The 20,242-nt window shown below is 36.6% G+C and overlaps 1 protein-coding gene across 5 annotated transcripts in view; it reads right to left on the bottom strand.

Annotated features, from left to right (window-relative positions):
- The window catches only part of SAMD4A (sterile alpha motif domain containing 4A), a 284,216-nt gene that overhangs the window by 82,464 nt on the left and 181,510 nt on the right, over positions 1 to 20,242 (bottom strand). For 4 of the 5 annotated variants that reach the window (XM_027849105.1, XM_027849108.1, XM_027849107.1 and 1 more), the window contains exon 4: positions 2,693 to 2,956. The exons of the other annotated variant lie outside the window; for it this stretch is intronic. In XM_027849105.1, the coding sequence (XP_027704906.1) occupies positions 2,693 to 2,956 (264 nt within the window). The remainder of the gene's footprint in view (positions 1 to 2,692; positions 2,957 to 20,242) is intronic. 5 annotated transcript variants of the gene reach the window in all.

Genomic DNA, 20,242 nt, shown 5'->3' with positions numbered 1-20,242 from the left:
AATTGATTCCTTATCCCACACCCCACAGAAGCAGTTTGAAGCTTCAAGTCACTCACACCTATTCTTTCTCCCACTGTCTCAGTTGAGCACCAAATCTTTCACTTTAATGAGCAAATTGAGACCATTTGCCATGAGCTTCCTCTTGTCTTCATCTTAAAATCCCTGACCATCCTCCTCCTCTTTCTTCTCCTTTACTCCAATGTCTGATAATGAACTGTCCTGAATCCTTGATCACATCTCTGTCTCTAAGAGACTATCCTTCTCAACTATCCATTCTTTCTCTCTAGATTTCAAATTCTACTGTTTCTTTCCCTATTGCCTTCAAACATGCCCAAATCTCCCCTCAACCTTAAAAAACTAAGCAAACAAATAATAATAAAAAAACAAACAAACCACTGTCACTTGGCCTCATCATCCTCTCAAGCTATTATCCTTTAACTCACCTTTCTTTCTTATCCAAATTCCTAGGAACAGCTGTCGACAGTCATTGATTCTACTTCCTATACTCTCATTTAATTGTCAACCCTTTGTTTTCTACCTTCTGACCTCATCACTCAACTGAGACTTTTCTTTTCAAAATTACCAACAGTCTTTTAATTGCCAAATTTAATGACTGCTTCTCAGTTCCTCATCCTCCTTGACTTCTCTTGATGCTTTTGACATTTATGACACTATCTCCTCTCACTTGTTTGGTTTTTATGCCCTACTCTCTCCTGGCTCTCGTCATACCTATTTAACAACCCCTTCTCAGATTCCTTTGCTGGATGATCGACCACACTGAGTCTTCTATCTGTAAATGTATCCTAAGGCTCTGTCCTGGGTTCTTTTCTCTTCTCTCTCTCCATTCTCTTTCTTGGTGACTTCAGCAGCAACCATGGACTTAATTATTATCTCTATGCAGATGACTCACAGATACATACATATTTCCAGAACTCAGTCTCTCTCTGAGCTTCAGTCTCACATCACCAACTCTTCACTGGACATTTCAAACTACGTGTTCCGGAGATACCTCCAGTTCAACATATCCAAAAAAGAATTACCTTTCCCTCCAATCTGACCCCTCTAAAAACATTCCTATTTTTGTCAAGGAAACTACTATTGTTCCAGTCTTCTGGGTTTTAAACTTTGGTCTTACCCTTAACTCTCACCATTCTGCTAACTATCTACTCAGTGAGCAAATTTCGCTGTTTTTATCTCAGGTACACCCCTCTCATCTGATTGCTCTTCTCTCTATTCACATAGTCATAACATCTTAGTTCAGGCCCTCATCATCTGTTCCCTGCACTATTGCAATGGACTCCTATTTGTTCTTCCTGCCTCCAGTCTCTCTATAATCCATCCTCCTCACAGCTATTAAAGTGATTTCCCTCAAGCACAGATCTGGCCATTTTACTATCCTCCTCAATAAATTCAAGGTGGTCTCTATAGCCTCTAGGATAAAATATAAACTCCTTAGCACTTATCTTTCCAGCTTCACTATATATTATTTCCCTTTCCTCACTCTACATTCTAATTAAATTTGTTTTTAATCTGTTCTGAATACATGGCACCATTCCCCATTGCCATGTCTTTACACTGGCCATTACCCATGCCTGAAATGCACTTCTTTCTCATCTCCTCCTCTTTCTTTCTTTTTTTAAAAAAATTTTTTTAGGCTATTGGGGTTTAGTGACTTACCCAGGGTCACACAGCTAGTAAGTGTCAAGTGTTTGGTCTGAGGTCGGATTTGAACGCAGGTCCTCCTGACTTCAGGACTGGTGCTCTATCCAGTGCTCCACCTAGCTGCCCCTCCTCCTCTTTTTTCAAGATACATCTTAAATATTATCTTCTACAGAGCCTTTCTTGATCCCTCAAGTGTTAGTACCCTCCCTCCTTAACTAGCTTGAATTTATTTTGCATTTGTTCTGTATAATTTATTCTGTAAATACTTATATATGTACACATTGAGTCCCCAATAGAACGGAATCTCCTTGACAGCAGGCATTGTTTCATTTTTTATCTTTGTAGCCACATCATCTAGCACATAGTAAAAGCTTAATAAATGCTTGTTGACTGGTTGATTCTGCTAAATGTCTGTGAAGAGAGTGAATTGATTGGTAAGTGCTGGAGCATTTGTTTATGCTGCACAGAGGCTATCATCTATATCTTCAGATCTGGCTATCATACTTAACAGTTTTACCCAGACACTTAGTGGTATGCTCATGTCCTTAAACAGATGCACAGAAAAGAGTTTAAAGAGTTCTTTGGATAAAAGGGGACAATAAGGGGAAAAGGAAGCACCAATTCAACTCTTCGCTATCAACAATCAAAGTAAATTTTTTTCTAAATTATTGACAACTCCTTGATTAAAAGAAAAAGGTAGCACACCATAGTAGCACAGCATATTCTGAAGGATGTGTATATCTGCCATAGCAGGCCCTATCACTCCTGCTATACGTAAGCCATGTAGTTAGTCTGGAAGCCAACGGTTAAAAGGCTACATTGACCTCTCTTTCCTCTGGTTTCTGCAGCCCTATGCAGGGAATACATGACCACATTTCAGAGTTCTTTAAGGATGGGATGGAAGCTTGCTGTCACTACTGAGACCTTGGGAGACTTTCCTCTGACTGACTGACTCTACTCTCCCTTTAGGCTTCTAACTATAAATAAAGTGAGGTAATCTCTTCAAGTGGGTTCTTATTTTTTCACTCACCTTTCATACCACTACCTTCTTCTTGGAATGTGTTACGAGCAGTAGTCTGATCTTCTAAGTGTTCACTCCCACCACTTCCTGAAGAGGCTACACTGCTTTGTGGAGACAGGGGGGCATGATCGGATGGGATGCACTGGGGTCCTCTAGCTCGTAAGTCCTCATGAGACATCCATCCATGTCCTAGAGGCTGGTTTGGCACATTCATGGGTGGGGTAAGGGATACAGATCGTTTCAAAGGGCTGTGATGTGCCTGGCCTGAGAGAACTGGAAAAAAAAATAAAATGAAACAGGTTATTCCCCCCCCTTTAGTCCTGGGTTGCAGAAGAACCCCCGATAACAATTAACCATGGTGGGCAAAACTAATTCTCTTAACTACAGTGATGTTGCTGCTGCCAAATAAGAAGACAAAATTCTAGTCTGGCTATTTTTTTTTGGGAAAAAAGATCGAGTACTTCCAGCAGCCTTGATTTTTTACTTTAAAGTATACCTATATCTACCTGGCATTTAATCTTAATCTTCAAATGTTTTGGTTTTTAAGCCATCAAATCAAGATGCTTAGAATAGGGCCATGATAACTTGAAAAATAACCATCTGCCCATAATGAGTAAGGTGTGCCAGGAAATTCTAAAAGACAGTTGATATCATTTAGATCATTAGTGTGATATATATCTTGGAGGAGGGTCAGCTGGCAAACTGCTTTTTTCCAAATCTGAACAGCATTAAAAGAAGACTGAGCATGGTGCTCTGTTGTGGATTTTTTTTTCAGTTGAAGCCACAGGGACCTGTCAATGGGCAGTGCAGACTGAATGGGTGTCTACATCGCTACATACTATAACTAGTCTGGGATAAACAGATGGAAACTGGCAGCTGTGAAAGGACAGATTCTTTCTCCTGTTCCAGCAAGTTAATGCCAAACTTACACTGAAAACATTTCCAGGTAACAAGGGTACCATTCAGAATCCAGAAGCAGCCTTTAGTAAATCCTGAATGATCCTTACCACCATGTATTATCCTTGTGTGCACTGCATGGCATCTGTTTGTTCCCTAGTTTATTCTCTTTTTGAGAAAACTAGTAAAAAAGCAACAAAATTCATGCATTTAGCTAGATTCTGCTTATGGAAGGGATGGTTCACTAAAATCACTATTTGAGAGATTTGGTTCTTCTGGGTATGCAGCTGAAGAGGCAAGGAGACAGCTTTCAAAAGTAAGACTATTCATAAAATTTTTTTAACGCTTTTCCTAAAGGCAAAGTTTATTTTAATTGCTATTACAATAATATGGGATTGGGCCACATGCATTTTTTTCCACATGCATTTTAAAACATTTTTTCAGTGCAACCATTCAATTTCATCTTAGGCTCAACTCTTTTCATAAAGTCTAACTCAGAATTGCATTTCTTTTCTGACATTATTTCCTCTATGTTTGGAAAACAAAAAAAGCAAGATTCTAAATTCATTCAGCTTTGTTTTTGTTAACTTGCTCTTATTAATGTTATAGCATACATGTGCATCCGTCCACTCAAGAAAAGAAAACCCAGCTCAGAACTGTTTGGATATTTCTAAATGTCCAAGAAAAATGTTTGTAGGCTGTATTAGGTAGCAGCAGTGAGGTGGTTAATGTTGTTAAAATTCAGTTGGTATTAATTAGGCTTTGCTTCTCAGAACCTATTGCATTTGATAGTAGGAGTTAATATACCTCTTGCTCTTATTGTTTCTATCCATACAGATGCTTGCTGAAAGGTAGGATGGTACAGTATATCGGTTATATAGGTACCTAAGTGAACAGAGTGCTGAACTTGGAGTCAGGAAGACCTGAATTCAAATCCTGCCTCAGATACTTTACTTGACTGAGAGATCACAGGCAAGTCACTTAACTTTGCTCAGCTTCAATTTCCTCACCTGCAAAATGGAGGTAGCACCTACTTCTGGGTTGTTGTGGGGATCAAATGTGATAAAAAACACTTTGCAAATATTAAAGCGCTCTATATAAATGCTAGCTATCATCACTGGTATTATTATTATGTGTACTTCCAGAAGGATATAATTTCCTAAGGAGCAGAAAGTTAGGTTCCTTCTCCAGAATTTGAAACCTACATTAATTTACTGATTTCACAATTTCTCATTTTGGGCAAATACTGTCAGAAACAAAAATGATTTACTGCCTAACTCAAACATATGTGTGTTGGGGGTGGAGGATGGGGGTTGGGACACAAAAGCAGGGAATCAACTCTATTATACTGTAGGTTTCCATTTCCACTAAATATCCTATCTACAAGACTATCAGAAATGACATTCCTAGAAATGGCATTATTGCCTGGTTTGATCAGAATTACCAAGAGAAAAATAAGGAAAAAAGAAAAGCAAAGTTGGAAAAGCAAATTGAAAAGAAAATCAAGAAGCCTGGAAAATCCATCTCTTGCCTGTGGCTGGGTAGAATTGGGCAGTAAGCATTAAAATCCCAGAAGCCCCAACTTTTTCTTTGTCTTGCTTATACTCTTCACCTATTCTTGCTATAAATATTTTGGGACATCTAAGAGATGTTCCTGATGTATATTAGTAATATATGACATCCAGAATTCAAAAGTCAGCCATTCAGAGCAAGGTCTTCATGTAGCCTGTAAAAGCAAAACACCAAGTGAACAGTAGTGAAGGTCACTAACTAGCCATCAGAGTCCTTAAATAACACACAGTGGTCATATTCTGCCTTTCTGAATGCCAAAGACAATGATGTGTATACTGAGTGTTTGACTACAAACCAGGACTGGAGGACCAAATTCAATTTTTCTTTCAGCTAAAACTGCCTCAATTCCCATATTGGCACAGGAGATTTAAGTGACACTAAAGGTTTATTTACTTTGCAGAGTTTATTGGAGTTGTTTAAAAAATTAGCAACCTATACTATGTTCCTGATAGTCTATTGAATTTGACTCTTCTTAGGGGAAAGAAGGACAAATTTTATCTTTGACACATGTTCCAAAATCCAAATTTCATCTGAGGAGTCAGGCCTATTTTCCATCTATTTATCATCATACAGGGGTATGCTCAAAGTTATGTCAAAAGCCAATTGTTAAATTTTTCAATGTAAACATCTATACCTCAGAAATTGGCAAATTCTACAAATCAAGGATTGACATTGTTTTGTTGATTGCCTAGACTTAGGAAAGTGATGGAGAAAATGTTAATAACACAGATTAGACATAAGAGTGTGCTATGGATACTTTGGGACTTTTCCTTCCAGAGAGCTGATTGTTGAAGATTTACCAGCACACCTCTGATTAAGGGCTTCACCTCTATATCCTAGAAAGAAATGAAAATTATTTCAAAATCTGGTACCCAACCCCGAAATCTCATAGGATATAATCAACCATGGCGACCAGCTGAAGAAAGTTGTATTAAATTGGTGTTTAGCAGTGAAAAAGCTAGAATAGGTATTTTAATCACAGAATAGCCCAAGTTTCAATGCTCCCATAAGAAGCTCTGTGAAGAAGACCTTATGTCAGAATCTCTGGGATGTAAAATCTTTACTTTTCCCAAGAAAGGATGACAGGAGATTATAATGACTATCCAAGGAAGCCCATCATAGACAGACTGCAACTTTGTGCTGAAGGCTTAGGTGGAAATGATGTTGGCAATAGAATATATTGGTATGACTTACTTTATTAGAGCTCTATGCTGTCTCTACATAGGGCCTGCCAGAAGAGGTAATCACTTCTTGACACAGTGTCAGTATGAAAAGAGGCAACACAGTTAAGGAGCAATTAGATGGCTAACAGCAGACTGTCAGCTACTGGTTTTTTTTTTTTTGTTTGTTTGTTTTTTTTTTTTTTTTCAGAAAAGAACTGATTCCAATCAATGATGACCACTTTGAAAGAGTACTGCAGCTCAGAAGAACCCAAATTCCTTTTCAATGAGATGGGAGCAAGGGGATAGAAACTGGCTTTTGAGAAGCTTTTCAGAAGTGTTGTTAGGTACTAGAGACAGAACTTTTGAATGCTCTGTTTGTGCTGGCCAAGGAACAAGAAAATATTTTATTTAAGTTGTTTAAAAGTAATATTAAATGTTATAGAAGGAGGCATTCATTTTAAAAATCTTAGCACTTGTTGGAAAAAAAGCATAAATATGCAATTCCTACCACGGAATTTTATGTTCTATGTCTACTTTGTCTGTGACTTTAAAGTAGTAGCAGGGAGGAGAGAGAAGTATTTAAGATGGGCACAGCAAATGAGAAATCATCCCAAAGATTTCCAAAAGGAGCAAAATAGTACCTTAAAATTGCTCTCGAAAGCCAAAGGTGAATTTTAGGTTATTTATTGATTTAAGTTTAAATATGTCTTTAGTTTCCAAAAGAGATTCCAGGTACATCTGTATTCCACTGGGAGACTTTACTTGTGAATGTTTATTCAAGTGGACTTTTTATAAAAATAATACTGAGTAAGTATAATAAAAACATGAGGGAAAGAAGTTAAAGAGAGAATTTAAATATATGTGTTAAATATACGTATTTTGTTTCAACAAGTATTAAGGATATCTCAAGATAAGGGTTCAAAATAATCTTGGCATTAACGAAATGATATCTCACATCACTCTGGTACTAGAGCTTCTCCTGCCTTACATAACTTCATAATGTCTGTTATGCTGAAATATCTCCAACAAAGTAGGCAAAAATGAATAGTTTTTCAATATGTCTTAGAAGAATACCTGCATTTGGATTTTGTTCTTTGAAATTCTTTCTCTAAACCCTCACATTTCTTTCATTTCCTTGATTTAGTCTAAATTTTTAATTATTGAGGGAAGAGTTGTGAAAGGACTTTCTAGGCTATTTGGTCCCCTCCTGGGGACAGCTAGGAATTCTATATACTCTCTACTTTCTAATTTGAGAAACAACATGGTTTCCCTTTCATTTATCTTCATGGAACACTGTCCTACCCCTAAATTAAGTAACTTACTTATCTAGCACCACCAGTTATTTCATATAAGTGAATTTTAATTGAAGTTCACCCTTTCAAGTACAATTTAAAAAAATTAACCACTTTTGATGGCAGTTTCTAAGATACATCATACAGTTGTCTGCCTCCTTAAACATAATATATGGAGTATCATTTAATCTTTTTGTTGGATAACAATGTCATATTAATGGCATTAATGAGTATTTATTACTATATTGTGCTATAAACAACAGGTTACTGTTCTAAAAGCACTGAAGGATGGCCATAGCAAGATATCTGGAGGGGAAGCTACTAAATTTGTGGAGGAAATCCTACATCTTATTTGTACCTAAAAAAAAGGTAAACAAGAGAACATTAATAATTACTAACCTATACACTTTCTCATCCACACAAAATCTTTAGGAGAATCAGCTATACATGAATTGAAGGCATCCTTGATAAGTGTATTAGCAGGTAAACATATAGGCTTTCACAAGGTATAATCAACAATGGACCACATCCTTACCATGTCATAATTAACTGAAAGATGTGGCAAATATAGGATCCCATTATGCTTATTGCTTGTTGATTAGAGAAAAAAATTCATTCTACAGAATAAACCTTATAGATTCTTTTACAACAATCCCATTTATCAAAATCATTCAAGATTAGTTGGAAGATATAGCAATAAGAATAACCCAGTTCTTGAAACCTCTTATAATAAACATTAGGCAAGGCATACAAGAGAAAAATGTATTCCCTGAAAAGATTTTCACCACTGTGACAGGATGGAGATCCTGCTCAGAGCTGAAATTAAAGAGGGATCTTCTGTGGATGGTGAGGTCCTTAAGAAGTTCCTATTTGCATATGACCTTGTACTACTGATTTTATCCAACAACTCAATACTGAAGAGCCTCTTGGAAGAGATTTGTGATCATTCAAAAGATTTTGGCCTGTCCATCCATAGAAGAAAAACCAAATGGAAGAATATTTATTGATCAGATTTTAATGTACATTTGGATGGATGCCCAGTAGACCTTGTCCAAGAACACACACACATACACATATGAATGATGAGTTGGGCCCAGAATAGGTAGAAGAGAGAGGGGATTTTTGGTAATTACAAAGCTCTTTTACTGACTTCAAGTTTCTAATAAAGTAAAGACCCACCTTTTTCAATACTACTGTTCTCTAGGAGCTACTAGATGCCACTGAATTATGAAATACAACTGCCTCCAGAAGACTAAATGGGTACCGCATTCATTAGAGGGCGAGGCAAAGATGTATGCATGATAGATGTGAGCAGACTGTAACACACATCCAATGAGGAACTGTGAAGAACAGGTGTCATTGTCACCAAAAGTGGGGATGATGAGAATGTTCCACTTGGGACTCTTTATGAATGTCAGGAGCAAATGTGGAAGGTCCCCAGAATGGTAGGGGGACTCTCTCTGGGAAACTACTGGGAGGGTATGGGCAAAAACGAGTAGGCATGAAAGGGCTGTGATCTGCATTGTAGAGTTCCCAAATTGATAAGACAACATATCCATTTGAATATTTTAGCTATAAAACAAAGTGATACTTTTTTTTTTTGGGCTAGGCAATGGGGTTAAGTGACTTGCCCAGGGTCACACAGCTAGAAAGTGTTATATGTCTGAGGCCGGATTTGAACTCAGGTCCTCCTGAATCCAGGCCCGGTGCTCTAACCACTGTACCACCTAGCTGCCCCTAAAGTGATACTTTCAAGAGTCACTGAGGTACATACATAGGACTGATCCTGTTTTAAATGGTTTTATACAATTATGCCTTTAAAATTTTTGTCTCTTCCTGCCCATTATTTCTCACTGCTGCTTCTGATATTTGACACAATTTTCTAGGCGACGGCTTGAAAATGGCTTTGTATTCCTAATGGAACAAATCAGATGGATTTTAGAGGAAGGTAAGAAAAAGGGAATAAGCTTTATATAATGTTAATTACATGGAATTCTGATATGTTTTTAGGTTGTTTTTAACACTTGTTGAGAACCTGTAGATGCAAGGAACCGTATTAAGCACTGTCAGGAGTATAAAGAGGAATAAAACATAGTCCTTGCCATCAAGAAGTTTATACTGAAGTAATTCAGGTTTCTTGGTTGTTTTCTGGAAGGCTGAAGTATGACTTCTACTTGAGTGAAGGAAATAGTTTTAATCTTTTTGTTTCTCTTTGTGACCCCATTTGGGGTTTTCTTGGCAAAGACCCTGGAATGGTTTGTCATTTCCTTCTTCTAACTCATTTTACGGATGGGGAACTGAGGCAAATAGGGTTAAGTGACTTGCTCTGGGTCACACATCCAATGTCTGAGGCCAGATTTGAATTTAGGCAGGTAAGTCTTCTTGACTCCAGGCCCACCACTATTTCCAGCTGCCTTAGTGTAATCTTCTTTTAAGTCATTCCTAACTCCAACCTTTTATATCAATCAAGTAACAAATTTCTCCTAAACTTGAGGGTTTTTTTTTCTGTTCCTTTCAAGTCTTCATTAACCACAAGTTATTTCCTTTACAAAAATGTGATTAGCTTATTTAATCTGTCTTCCTTCCTAATTGAAATGTTCTCACATTAAAACTTATATTTCATAAATTTATCAAAATTTTAGATCCTTAGGTGTGGGGAGTTGATTTAGTCCTTAATACAACTTATGGGAGACCTAACAGTTTAACTGTCATTCTAGAGTCTGTTAGAGGTAATGGCTAAAGAGTGACCAAGTGACATAATGAGAAAAAGAGCATGAAGAGAACTTGCTTCCTGATAAAACTGTTTTGCCTTTTATCTTATGGAGAATCATTCATTATAAAGAATATTCCTTAAGGAATCAATCAATAAACATTTATAGTCAGTGGGACTTCAAGCATTCTGAGATTCTATTAGTAACTTCATTTTCACTTTTGAGTTGGCAATGTGCTAAGTGCAATAGAGAAAAAAATGAGAGACAAGATGCATGCAAGTCTGTGGAGAGGCTGGTATCCTACTAGGTGCTTCACTGGTCTTATTCACTCTACCATTGTAAAGAGCTCCCTATGCATTCACTGCACATTTTCATTGCTTGCCTTTAAAACTCAAGTTTGGTGTTGCACTTATGCCCCCAAAGCACAGTGCAAGTCCTTTGGGCTCTAAGCCCAAGCCTGTAGAATCAGTGATGAGGCTTAGTGAGAAAATAAAGGTGTTAGATAAACTATGCCAGGGTGCCCACAGGCACCATAGACTGAAAGTTTGGTGTTAGCAAATTGAGGATTCATTATATTTGCAAAAAGGACATAGAAGGTCACAGAATTCTTGGGAATTACTGATGAGAGAAAAAATAGTTTTGCATGTTACCAATTTTATTTTGTTCATGATTACTATGTTAGGAAGAGCGCATATTATCAGAATTAATGTTTTGTTATAAAAATTGCATGCAGAGAAGTGTATTTTCAGCACTCTGACAGTTTTTGGTGGTTGTGGGAACTTAACCCTCCCATTTGCCACAGGTTCAATGTATCAATATTCAAATTTTTTACTTTTGTGCTGTTTTCTAGGAATGTTCTGTCCCCTCCCCCCAAAGTTGAGGATTTACTGTATTAAACACTTACTATGTGCCAAGTACTACAGAAGTGAGGAGACTGGAAAATCTTAACTGTTGCTTTGGAGACTTACCTGTCATGGCTGGGGAGAAACTGAAAAGACAGAGAGAAGTAACTCATTTCCTATTAGGACTGAGTTTATATTGTAAATAAATAAGAAAGGGGTTCTTGAGAGATTTTGGCTGCTATCTGGAGGTGCAGAAGGTGGGACTGTGTTTTAGGAGTGAGGAGAATGTGAGTAGAAGTGATAAAAGTGGCTATGGCTATGATCTCACAGCCAAAATATTACAAATAATCATTTACATCTTTGTTTTATTATTCGTAAACTTGTTAATAAGTTGTAAAGCCAGTAACTCTGATATTTACTTAAGCCTAGGAGATTAGAGATTTTGACATACAGAGAGATAAACAACTGCTTATAGGCAAAAAGGTTTCTCTAGTTTATTAAATAAAATTTAGTAAGTTGAGGTAGGGGCAAATAGCTAACTATTTAATGAGAAGGAGCTTAGTAATTAATAAATATCCAAGCAAACCTCTGAATTATGTTAGAACTCAGAAACATGAAATGAATATGGTAATGATTCAAGTAATAGGATGAGGGATGACCATCCCTGTAGGATACATAAGAAAGTGGTAGACTCAAAATCCTACTACTTATTTTTATATTTAAACCAAACCGCTTAGAAATGGCCATTTCAGAAATCTAAAAAAGGAATATGAAATGACCAAATATTTTAAAACTATTTTATGTTAAAGAAATTAATCACCTTATCTAAATTAAGAAAAAATTAATTTTATGTAAATTATTTAAACTACTTAATTAGAATCAATTACTTAAAACTAAAATTAATTATTCTTACATTAGGATAACAAGTTCAATTTTCTATTACTTGGATAACATTCAAATTCCAAAGTCTATGTTTCTAGAATTGTTAATGCTAACATACTCCCCACAAAATATGGGAAATATATCATGAAGGGAAACATTGTGAACACGGTATTAGGATAGTAACTTCCAGCACTGTCTCCAAAAGAAAATCAGGACAGAATGGTAATAGATTACTCATTCTCATTACGCATTACGCATTCTCAAATTTATTTTCATTTTGCTGAAGGAGATGGTTTGTAATTTATGAAAGGTGAAGGGGAAAAGCTTGATTGATAATTTTACAAAGTATTTTCCTACAAAAAAAAAATGGTTTTCATTGCAGAGGAATCAGGGAACATTTATAATTTATTCTCTTGTCTTAAGATTTACTCTCGTAAATGCTTCAGGTTCCATTCTACTATCTCATTTTGGACTTAGTTTCAACTCGTCTCTAAAAGGGATACTATTGGGGGGATGTTTTCAGACTGAAGTTCTGCTAATGCTACTTCTTCAAAATTGTTGGCATTTACTTCAAGATAAGAGCATTGCTTAGAGGTGAAAAGTCATTACACATCAGGGGGTCTAGAAAAACACTTTGCACATAGGTACTCAAGAAAATATGTTGACTATTTATTGTTGACAAACCAACAAGTATAAACTCATTTTGGTATGTGAGAATCTTTATAATCTGGCTCCAACCTCTTTTTTTGATCTTGTCTTATGCTATTCTTGGTCTAGTCAAAGTGGACTACTTACCATTCCCTATTCTTGTCCTGCCCTCTCCCAACTCTGTACTTTTTATGCTGTTCCCCATTCCTGGAAATGAACCACGTCATATATCTGTATTTCTCAAAATCCTTCCATTACTTCAGTTTCCCTCAGGCACCAAATCATTCATGAAGGCTTCCCTGAGGGGAGGGATCTCTCAATTAATTCACATTTTTCATGCTATTTTGGATCTCTCCTGCACTTAAATCACTTTTTGCCTGGTGCAACAATTATTTATGTATCATAGTCCCCCTAATAAGACTTTAAACTTTTGAAAAGCATGTTTTATCTTATCTTTTTAAATACATCCTTAGCTCTTAGAAGGTACTTAACTAATGTTGAACTGAACTATCACAGATTCCTCTTTTTTCACTGGCAACAATCAGAAATTCCTTAATAATTATCAATAAACTGAATCACTGATAATATTTTGGGAGAAATGCTCAATAATACTAGAAGGCATATATTTTTAAAAAAAGATACTAAGGTATTTCAGTAATGGCATTATCATACAAGGAAAAAAAATAAAAGCAGTCACATACTATGGCCAAATACAGAACTGTGAGAGCAATAAAAGTATTAATAGCTAAGGTTAAAATTAGCTTGCTCTGTTTCATCATTATTTCAGGGAAAATGTTAAGGACAAATCAGGAGGATCTAAGTACTCCTGAAGGCTAATGCCTCAATTCTAGATTTTTAGTCTCTATATCTTATTCAAAGAGCTCCTACTCATAACATCCGGTTCCCAGAAGATTATTACACAAACCAGGTTGTCATATTCCTTTTTATTCTAGATAAGAAAAATAGAACATACTCCTGAGTTATAATGTAAATGGTAGCAGAGTGATTCATGGCAAGCCCATAGGAAAAACCATAAACTCCTATTAGGACAAAATACAAATGTGTACAAAGTTATAGATATATGGAGAATATGGGGGAGGTGAGGAACCTAAGGCTATGAAGAAAAGCAGAGTGAGATTTATGGGTATACCTTCCTAAAAATTTTCCCCATTAAACATTATTTCCATACTGTATTACAATAAAGCAGTTTAATGCAGGAAGAGCAGCACCTGAGCTAAAATCTCTTATGTTATGACTTCTTGTGACTGTAGTCAACTCCTATTACAGAACATGGCATGTCAGCCTTTAGGGAGTACACAGACTTACGACTCTTTCTTCACATTAACACTTAAACATTTGAACTTAAAATCCCACTCTGCCACTCAGAATGGTATTTCAGGAAGGCTCTTAACAATGTTTTTTTTTTTAACTTCTAACTTCACTATTTGTGTGTCTTCCTTTTTGCCAGTATCCTCTGCTTCCAGAGGATGCTTACCAGAATTCTCCTATTAAAATGTAAATTTCCAAGCAAATTCCTGTACTGTTGGTGGAGCTGTGAATTGGTGGAATAAATCAAGCAGAACCTGGAGAACAATGGACACACTACTAACAACATTGTAAAGACAAAAAACTTTGAAAGACTTGAAAACTGTTCATTGTAATGAAAAAACAATGAGTTCAGGGGACTGATGATGATATATGCTAGCCATTCCTACCAGAAAGGTGATAGACTCAAGACACAAAATGAGACATACATTTTTGGATGTGACCAATGTGGGAATTTGTTTTGGTGGAATATGCATATTTGTTGCAAGGGTTTTGTTTTCCTGAAGTTCTTCCCTCATTGGGAAAAGTGGAACAGAGAGAATATAAGTAATTCCTAATTAATAAAAATAAAATTAATTAAAATTACTTTAAAAGAAATTTTAAAATTTGAATTTACATTTCTTGGAAATACAATCAGAGATTGCCTTGCTTGCTTGTATTTGTATCCCCAGAGTTAACACACAGTGGCTTGAACATAGCAAATACTTATATGCTTGTTGACTAACCATTTGTATTGTAGCATTCAAAAACCAGTATTTTTTTTAAATAAGAGAAGTGCTGTAAATAATTTTATTACATGATTCTGACTATTCCGTAACTTAGCTTCTTCATAATTTAATATAAGAAAGGATTCTCAGGACTGTGAATACCAAAGTAATTTACTAATTAGAACATTGCTTTTTTTTTTTGTTCAGATTCATTTGAAGATTTGGATAAAATGTCACATAAGATGACCGCTTAAAGAAGACAATTTGAGCTCACACTACTAATTAGAGTTCTTTTTGGATTTAACTAAGAGAAAGTAGATAGCTAAGACTCTCCAGTTTGTCTTGATCATTAATTTGATTAGCTCAAGAAGATCAATTATTATGGCTTCACATATATTCACAATTTCTACATTTTCTCTCCCTTCTAAAACCCTTAAAAACTGTCATAATCCAGCACAGAAGATCATGTGAAATGTACATTGCAGTTATAAAATTGATATACAGGGTATGATTAGATATAATTAGGATTTTTATATGAGATTTCATTTTTCATCTAAACTACAGTCCATTACACAGTGAAGTAGAGATAATGTATTGCTTCTATTTTTATTGATTATAGATTATAAATTAGTTCTATTAAAAAAAACACTTCAAGAGATATTGTAAGTAAATGTTCCTGGAATATACTGTTTCCCAGAGCAACTCCAATATAAGGAATATTGACAAACATAATTGGTTCCTATTTGATATGAAACGGTGAACATGAATACTACCTAAATATAGAAGCACCATTCTGTCAATAACAGTTACTGGCTGGATGGAAAGAATTAGATTTCTTCATTTAATTACTAGTTAAAGAATAAACTTAATTGGAAGTTAAAGTTACATGCTCAGGCTTCCTCCTCCTCCTCTTTTTTTTATTTTTTGTACTTCACTTCTGCTTCTTCCTTCTTCTTATCTATTAATATTACTTCTATCCTAATTAATCAACAAACAAGCATGTATCGAGATGCTTAGATAGCCAGTCTTTGAGTCAGGGAGGTTTTAACAAAAGTCCTGCCTATGACATATACTGACAGTGTGGCAGTCAACTAATTTCTCAGTACCCCTGGCAACTGTTACGTATGATTTGCAGATTTGCAAACCATATTTGTTTCTTCCTTAGGAGTGTTTAGGTGTTTTTGAGTTGTAACTGACTCTTTGTGACCCCATTTTGGATTTTCTTGTCAAAGACATTAGAGTAGTTTGTCATTTCCTTTTCCAACTCATTTTACAGATGAAACAACTGAGGCAAACCCAGGGTTAAGTGACTTGCTCAGGGTCACACAGCTAATAAGTGTCTAAGGCCAGATTTGAACTTAGGAAAACGAGTCTTCTTGACTCCAGACTCAGCACTGTATCCACGGTGCCACCTCGCTGCCCCTCATCAGGAGCACCCTATGCCAATGAATTCACAGGTCCAGGACAACAATAAAAAGCATGCTTTGCACTGGGAATACAAAAATAAATATACTAAAGTCCTTACCCTCAAGGACTTTATAGTCTATCAGGGTAAACAACACGCCTATATAGAAATAAATATAAAGCAATATGGAGGAAGAGGAGACAAGGAGTGAGAGAAGTGAGGGAAAGTATGAAGTAGTATTTGTGGTGATCTTTGAAGAAAAGCTAGGGGGAGTGGAGTTTGATCCTGTCCAAGTCCCTAATCCAGAAACTGAGGCTGGAGTTATGAATAACAAGAAAAAAGTTTCAAACTCAAAGAAGAACTACCTTGGGACTGAGAGAAGTCTAATGGGTAAACTGAGAAGAAGAGAGGAACTCCACAAGTCAAAGTACAGACTCAGTGACAAGAGTGTCCTGACCACAAAGACTACAAGAGCACCTAGAAGAAATAAACCAAGAGATGCAAAATGGAATACTGAAGGAGGAAATAGTGGCAAGGAGAGATAATACTTTTTAATCAGACGGTGATAAATGCTAAGAATTAAACTCCTAGAAATTAGAATGGGCCCAAAAGAAAATGGCTCCAGGTGACAAGAAATAGTTTTGTTTTGTTTTTTTTTCTTTTTGATGGGCAATCAGAGTTAAGTGACTTGCCCAGGGTCACACAGCTAGTAAGTGTTATGTGTCTGAGGCCAGATTTGAACTCAGGTTCTCCTGACTCCAAGGCCGGAGCTCTATCCACTGTGCTACCTAGCTGCCCCTGGTGACAAGAAATATTAAAAGAAAATCAGGTTTGGCAGCCAATATGCCAGCATATAGTGGAAGAGCTAGGTCTATTCAACTATACTACGTCCTATTCCAGGAGAAACTAGAGAGGTGTACATATGTAGCCAGATAACAACACTCAAGTTTACCCATGTAATGTGTGTCTTACAGGTGGCTGCACATTTATTGATGTACTTGTTAATTACACTGCATGTTTTAGGTATACTCTCATTATTTTCTTGTTCATGTTTATTTTCTTTTGTTTTAGTATCATGAATGTACTGTAGGTACATTTTTCTATTAGCAATGCATACTTTCATTATGTACTTATTTAATTATGTATATCCTGCTCTTTCTGTATGCTTTCTTATCCTATAAGTCTACTGAGGTTATTATAATTTTACTTTTGCTGTGCTGTGTACATATTTGCTTCTGTTCTGTGGCTATGCATGTGACATAATACATGTAATATATCTTGCATGTAAGTTAGGCCTGTAGCATGAAGCAGTTTGTCAAGTGATGCTTTACACTGTGCTATGTCTATTACATATATAGTTGATGCATATTCGCTGTGAATGGTACTCAGGATGATTATCTAAGACACCAGGTTAATCTTTTTTTTCTGTTAAGTGCTACCTTTCATTTAGGTGTAACGACGTATAACCACAGAAGTCAAGTGGACTGCAAATTATGTTTTTTTTTCAAAATCTTTTTATCATTTACTCATTTATATGAATCTGGAATAATACCTTTATTAGGTCTCTTTGCCCCCACCCTGACCACTGCACAATCTCCATTTATTAATTATTTTGAAAACTACTTCTCCAATTTTTAAAATCATTTTTATTTAAAGTTTTGAGTTCCAAATTCTATCCTTTCCCTCCCCCTCCCTGAGACAGTAAGCAATCAGATATGGATTATACTGATTTTGCACATAGCGCCTTATGGGAAGGCTGCCAAGGAGTTGGAGGAGACAATGAAAAACCTCACAAAAGGGAGGTATAAACAAATGTGCTGAGGATGAAGTCAGAGAAGCACTGATAGAGTGAGATAGAAGTGATTGCAGCAAGAGAAAGTGGCCCCATAGTGCACTTGAGCGGGCGTCCTTGCAGGGACAGGCAGCCAGAATAGTTGCCTTTGCCCACTGAGTACTAAGTAGTGGAGCAATTGTCCTGGAAGCAAAGAGAGCAGGACGTTGAGACCCCCAAAAGACTGTATGATCAATAGGCATAAATGTAAACTCTTACTCTTGAATTGAATTTTAAAAAATAAAACTACAAAAGTATAAGATGCGGGAAATTTGACTAGATAGCAGTTGCTCTCCAAAGGGTTATAGCTGTCATTTAATTAATATGATATGCAGAGCTGACAGGGTACTCCACAGACAGACAACACACCTAATGAACCCTGTAAGTAAGTAAGTAAGACTCTCCGTTTTACTTCTGCCCCTCCCACTCTTTGTTTTTATGTAGTCCTGATTTTTAAATTTGTTTTGCCATTTGTTGTTTATTCTTTTTTTAAGTTTTTTTTAGTAAGTAGTATTTTTCCCAATTACGTGTAAAGATAGTTTTCAACATTCATTTTAATAAGATTTTGAGTTCCAATTTTTTCTCCCTCCCTCACATCTCCCTCCCCCTCCAAGACTTGCCATTTTTTTTTTTTTAGGTGGAGGCAATCAGGGTTAAGTGACTTGCTCAGGGTCACACTGCTAGTAAGTGTCAAATATCTGAGGCCACATTTGAACTCCTGAAGGTCCTCCTGACTCAAGGGCCAGTGCTCTACCCACTGTACCACCCAGCTGCCCCTTTGCCATTTATTTTAAAAGGAACTGGTTTCTCCAAGATAACTTGGTCACTCATTTAAGTACTGATTTATGTATTCCTGGGGGATTAGACACAGTTAAAAGGGAGGCTAAGGTCAGGGAGGCATGTAGGGATACAGACTGATAGAATTTATTACCACTAGGAGGAATTTCTTGGCACAAGATTGGGGACCCATAAAAGAGATTTTATTGATGCACATTTTCATAGCTTCCCAAACGCAGAGATGACATGTAAATTTAGAACAATACCGCAACCCAGTGAGTCCGTACTGACTTCGGCATGCTTCTCTTGCCTTGAGGGGAAGGATGAAAGGCAAAACTAAAAAGAGCACCACTCCTGGAGAAGTAACTAGGGACAAGTGGTTCCAGAAGACAAGGGGCCAGCCAAGAGAGAGAAAACTAGTTCCCTTCATCAGTCAAACACCTTCTTTCAAAACTGCACCTGAATAAGAAATTTCACTACAATTTACCCAAGTACCCAGTCTCTGTGTGAAAACCTCTAGTGAGCTCCTGAGGTAGCCCATTCTAATTCTGAATTGCTCTTAGTTTTTCCTTACATGGAGACCAAATTTCCAATTCTCTTTTTGCAATTTTCACCCATTTCTGAGTTCCTCCCTCTTGAACCAAGCAGAACAAGTGTCCCATTAAATGACAGCTACAACCCTTTGCAGAGGAACTGCTATCTAGTCAAATTTCCCCCATCTTATACTTCTGTAGTTTTATTTTTTTAAATTCAATTCAATTCAAGAGTAAGAGTTTACATTTATGCCTATTAAATTTCATCTAATAAGAAGTGGCCTCTTATTTCATCTAATAAAATTCGAACCAACATTCTAGCCTGTCAAGATTTTTTTGATCAACATGCTCATTCTTCCTTCTAGCAGAGTGTCACCATCAAATTTCATAAGCATGCCATCTATGACTTTATTGTACATTGATAAAAATGTTAAACAGCACAAAGAAGCCTAGAAAATTTCACTGGAGATATTCTTCCACTGAACCACTGATGGTTACTGTTTTGCTTTAGACAATCAACTGGTTCCTAATCCACCTAACTGTTCTTCCTTTTAGAGATCTTCTCCAACTTTTTCTTTAATATTATTTCCTGCATGGTGTGTAAAGCAGGATCTAACCCTGGAAACTTGGAAAGAGTTGCTGTGTTCTCTGGGGGGACTAACAATGAGAGATCCAGTCAGAAAATCTGGCCTGGAAGTACAGCACACAGAAGTCTACAAACAAGCAGACCAGCAGCGTACCAGAAAAACCTAGAGTCTTCAGCTATGTGTCTTGGGGTAAAGCATAGAGTAAGGATAAAGCAAGGATACTTGGAGCCTTTAGCTTGATACCCAGAAGAATTAGTGTAAGGATCCCAAAATGATACAGATTAGGCCCAAACAACAGCCCACCATTCCTTCCAGAGGAGCACATAACTTGGTCATGGCACAAAGTGCCAATTTGGGAAATAAGTTGGGAAAATGAGCAAACCAAA

The sequence above is a fragment of the Vombatus ursinus genome, unplaced genomic scaffold (genome assembly GCF_900497805.2).
Source record: "Vombatus ursinus unplaced genomic scaffold, bare-nosed wombat genome assembly UNPS02007284.1, whole genome shotgun sequence".
Taxonomy (NCBI): Eukaryota; Metazoa; Chordata; class Mammalia; order Diprotodontia; family Vombatidae; genus Vombatus; species Vombatus ursinus.
This window is presented reverse-complemented; position numbering and strand designations above follow the sequence as displayed.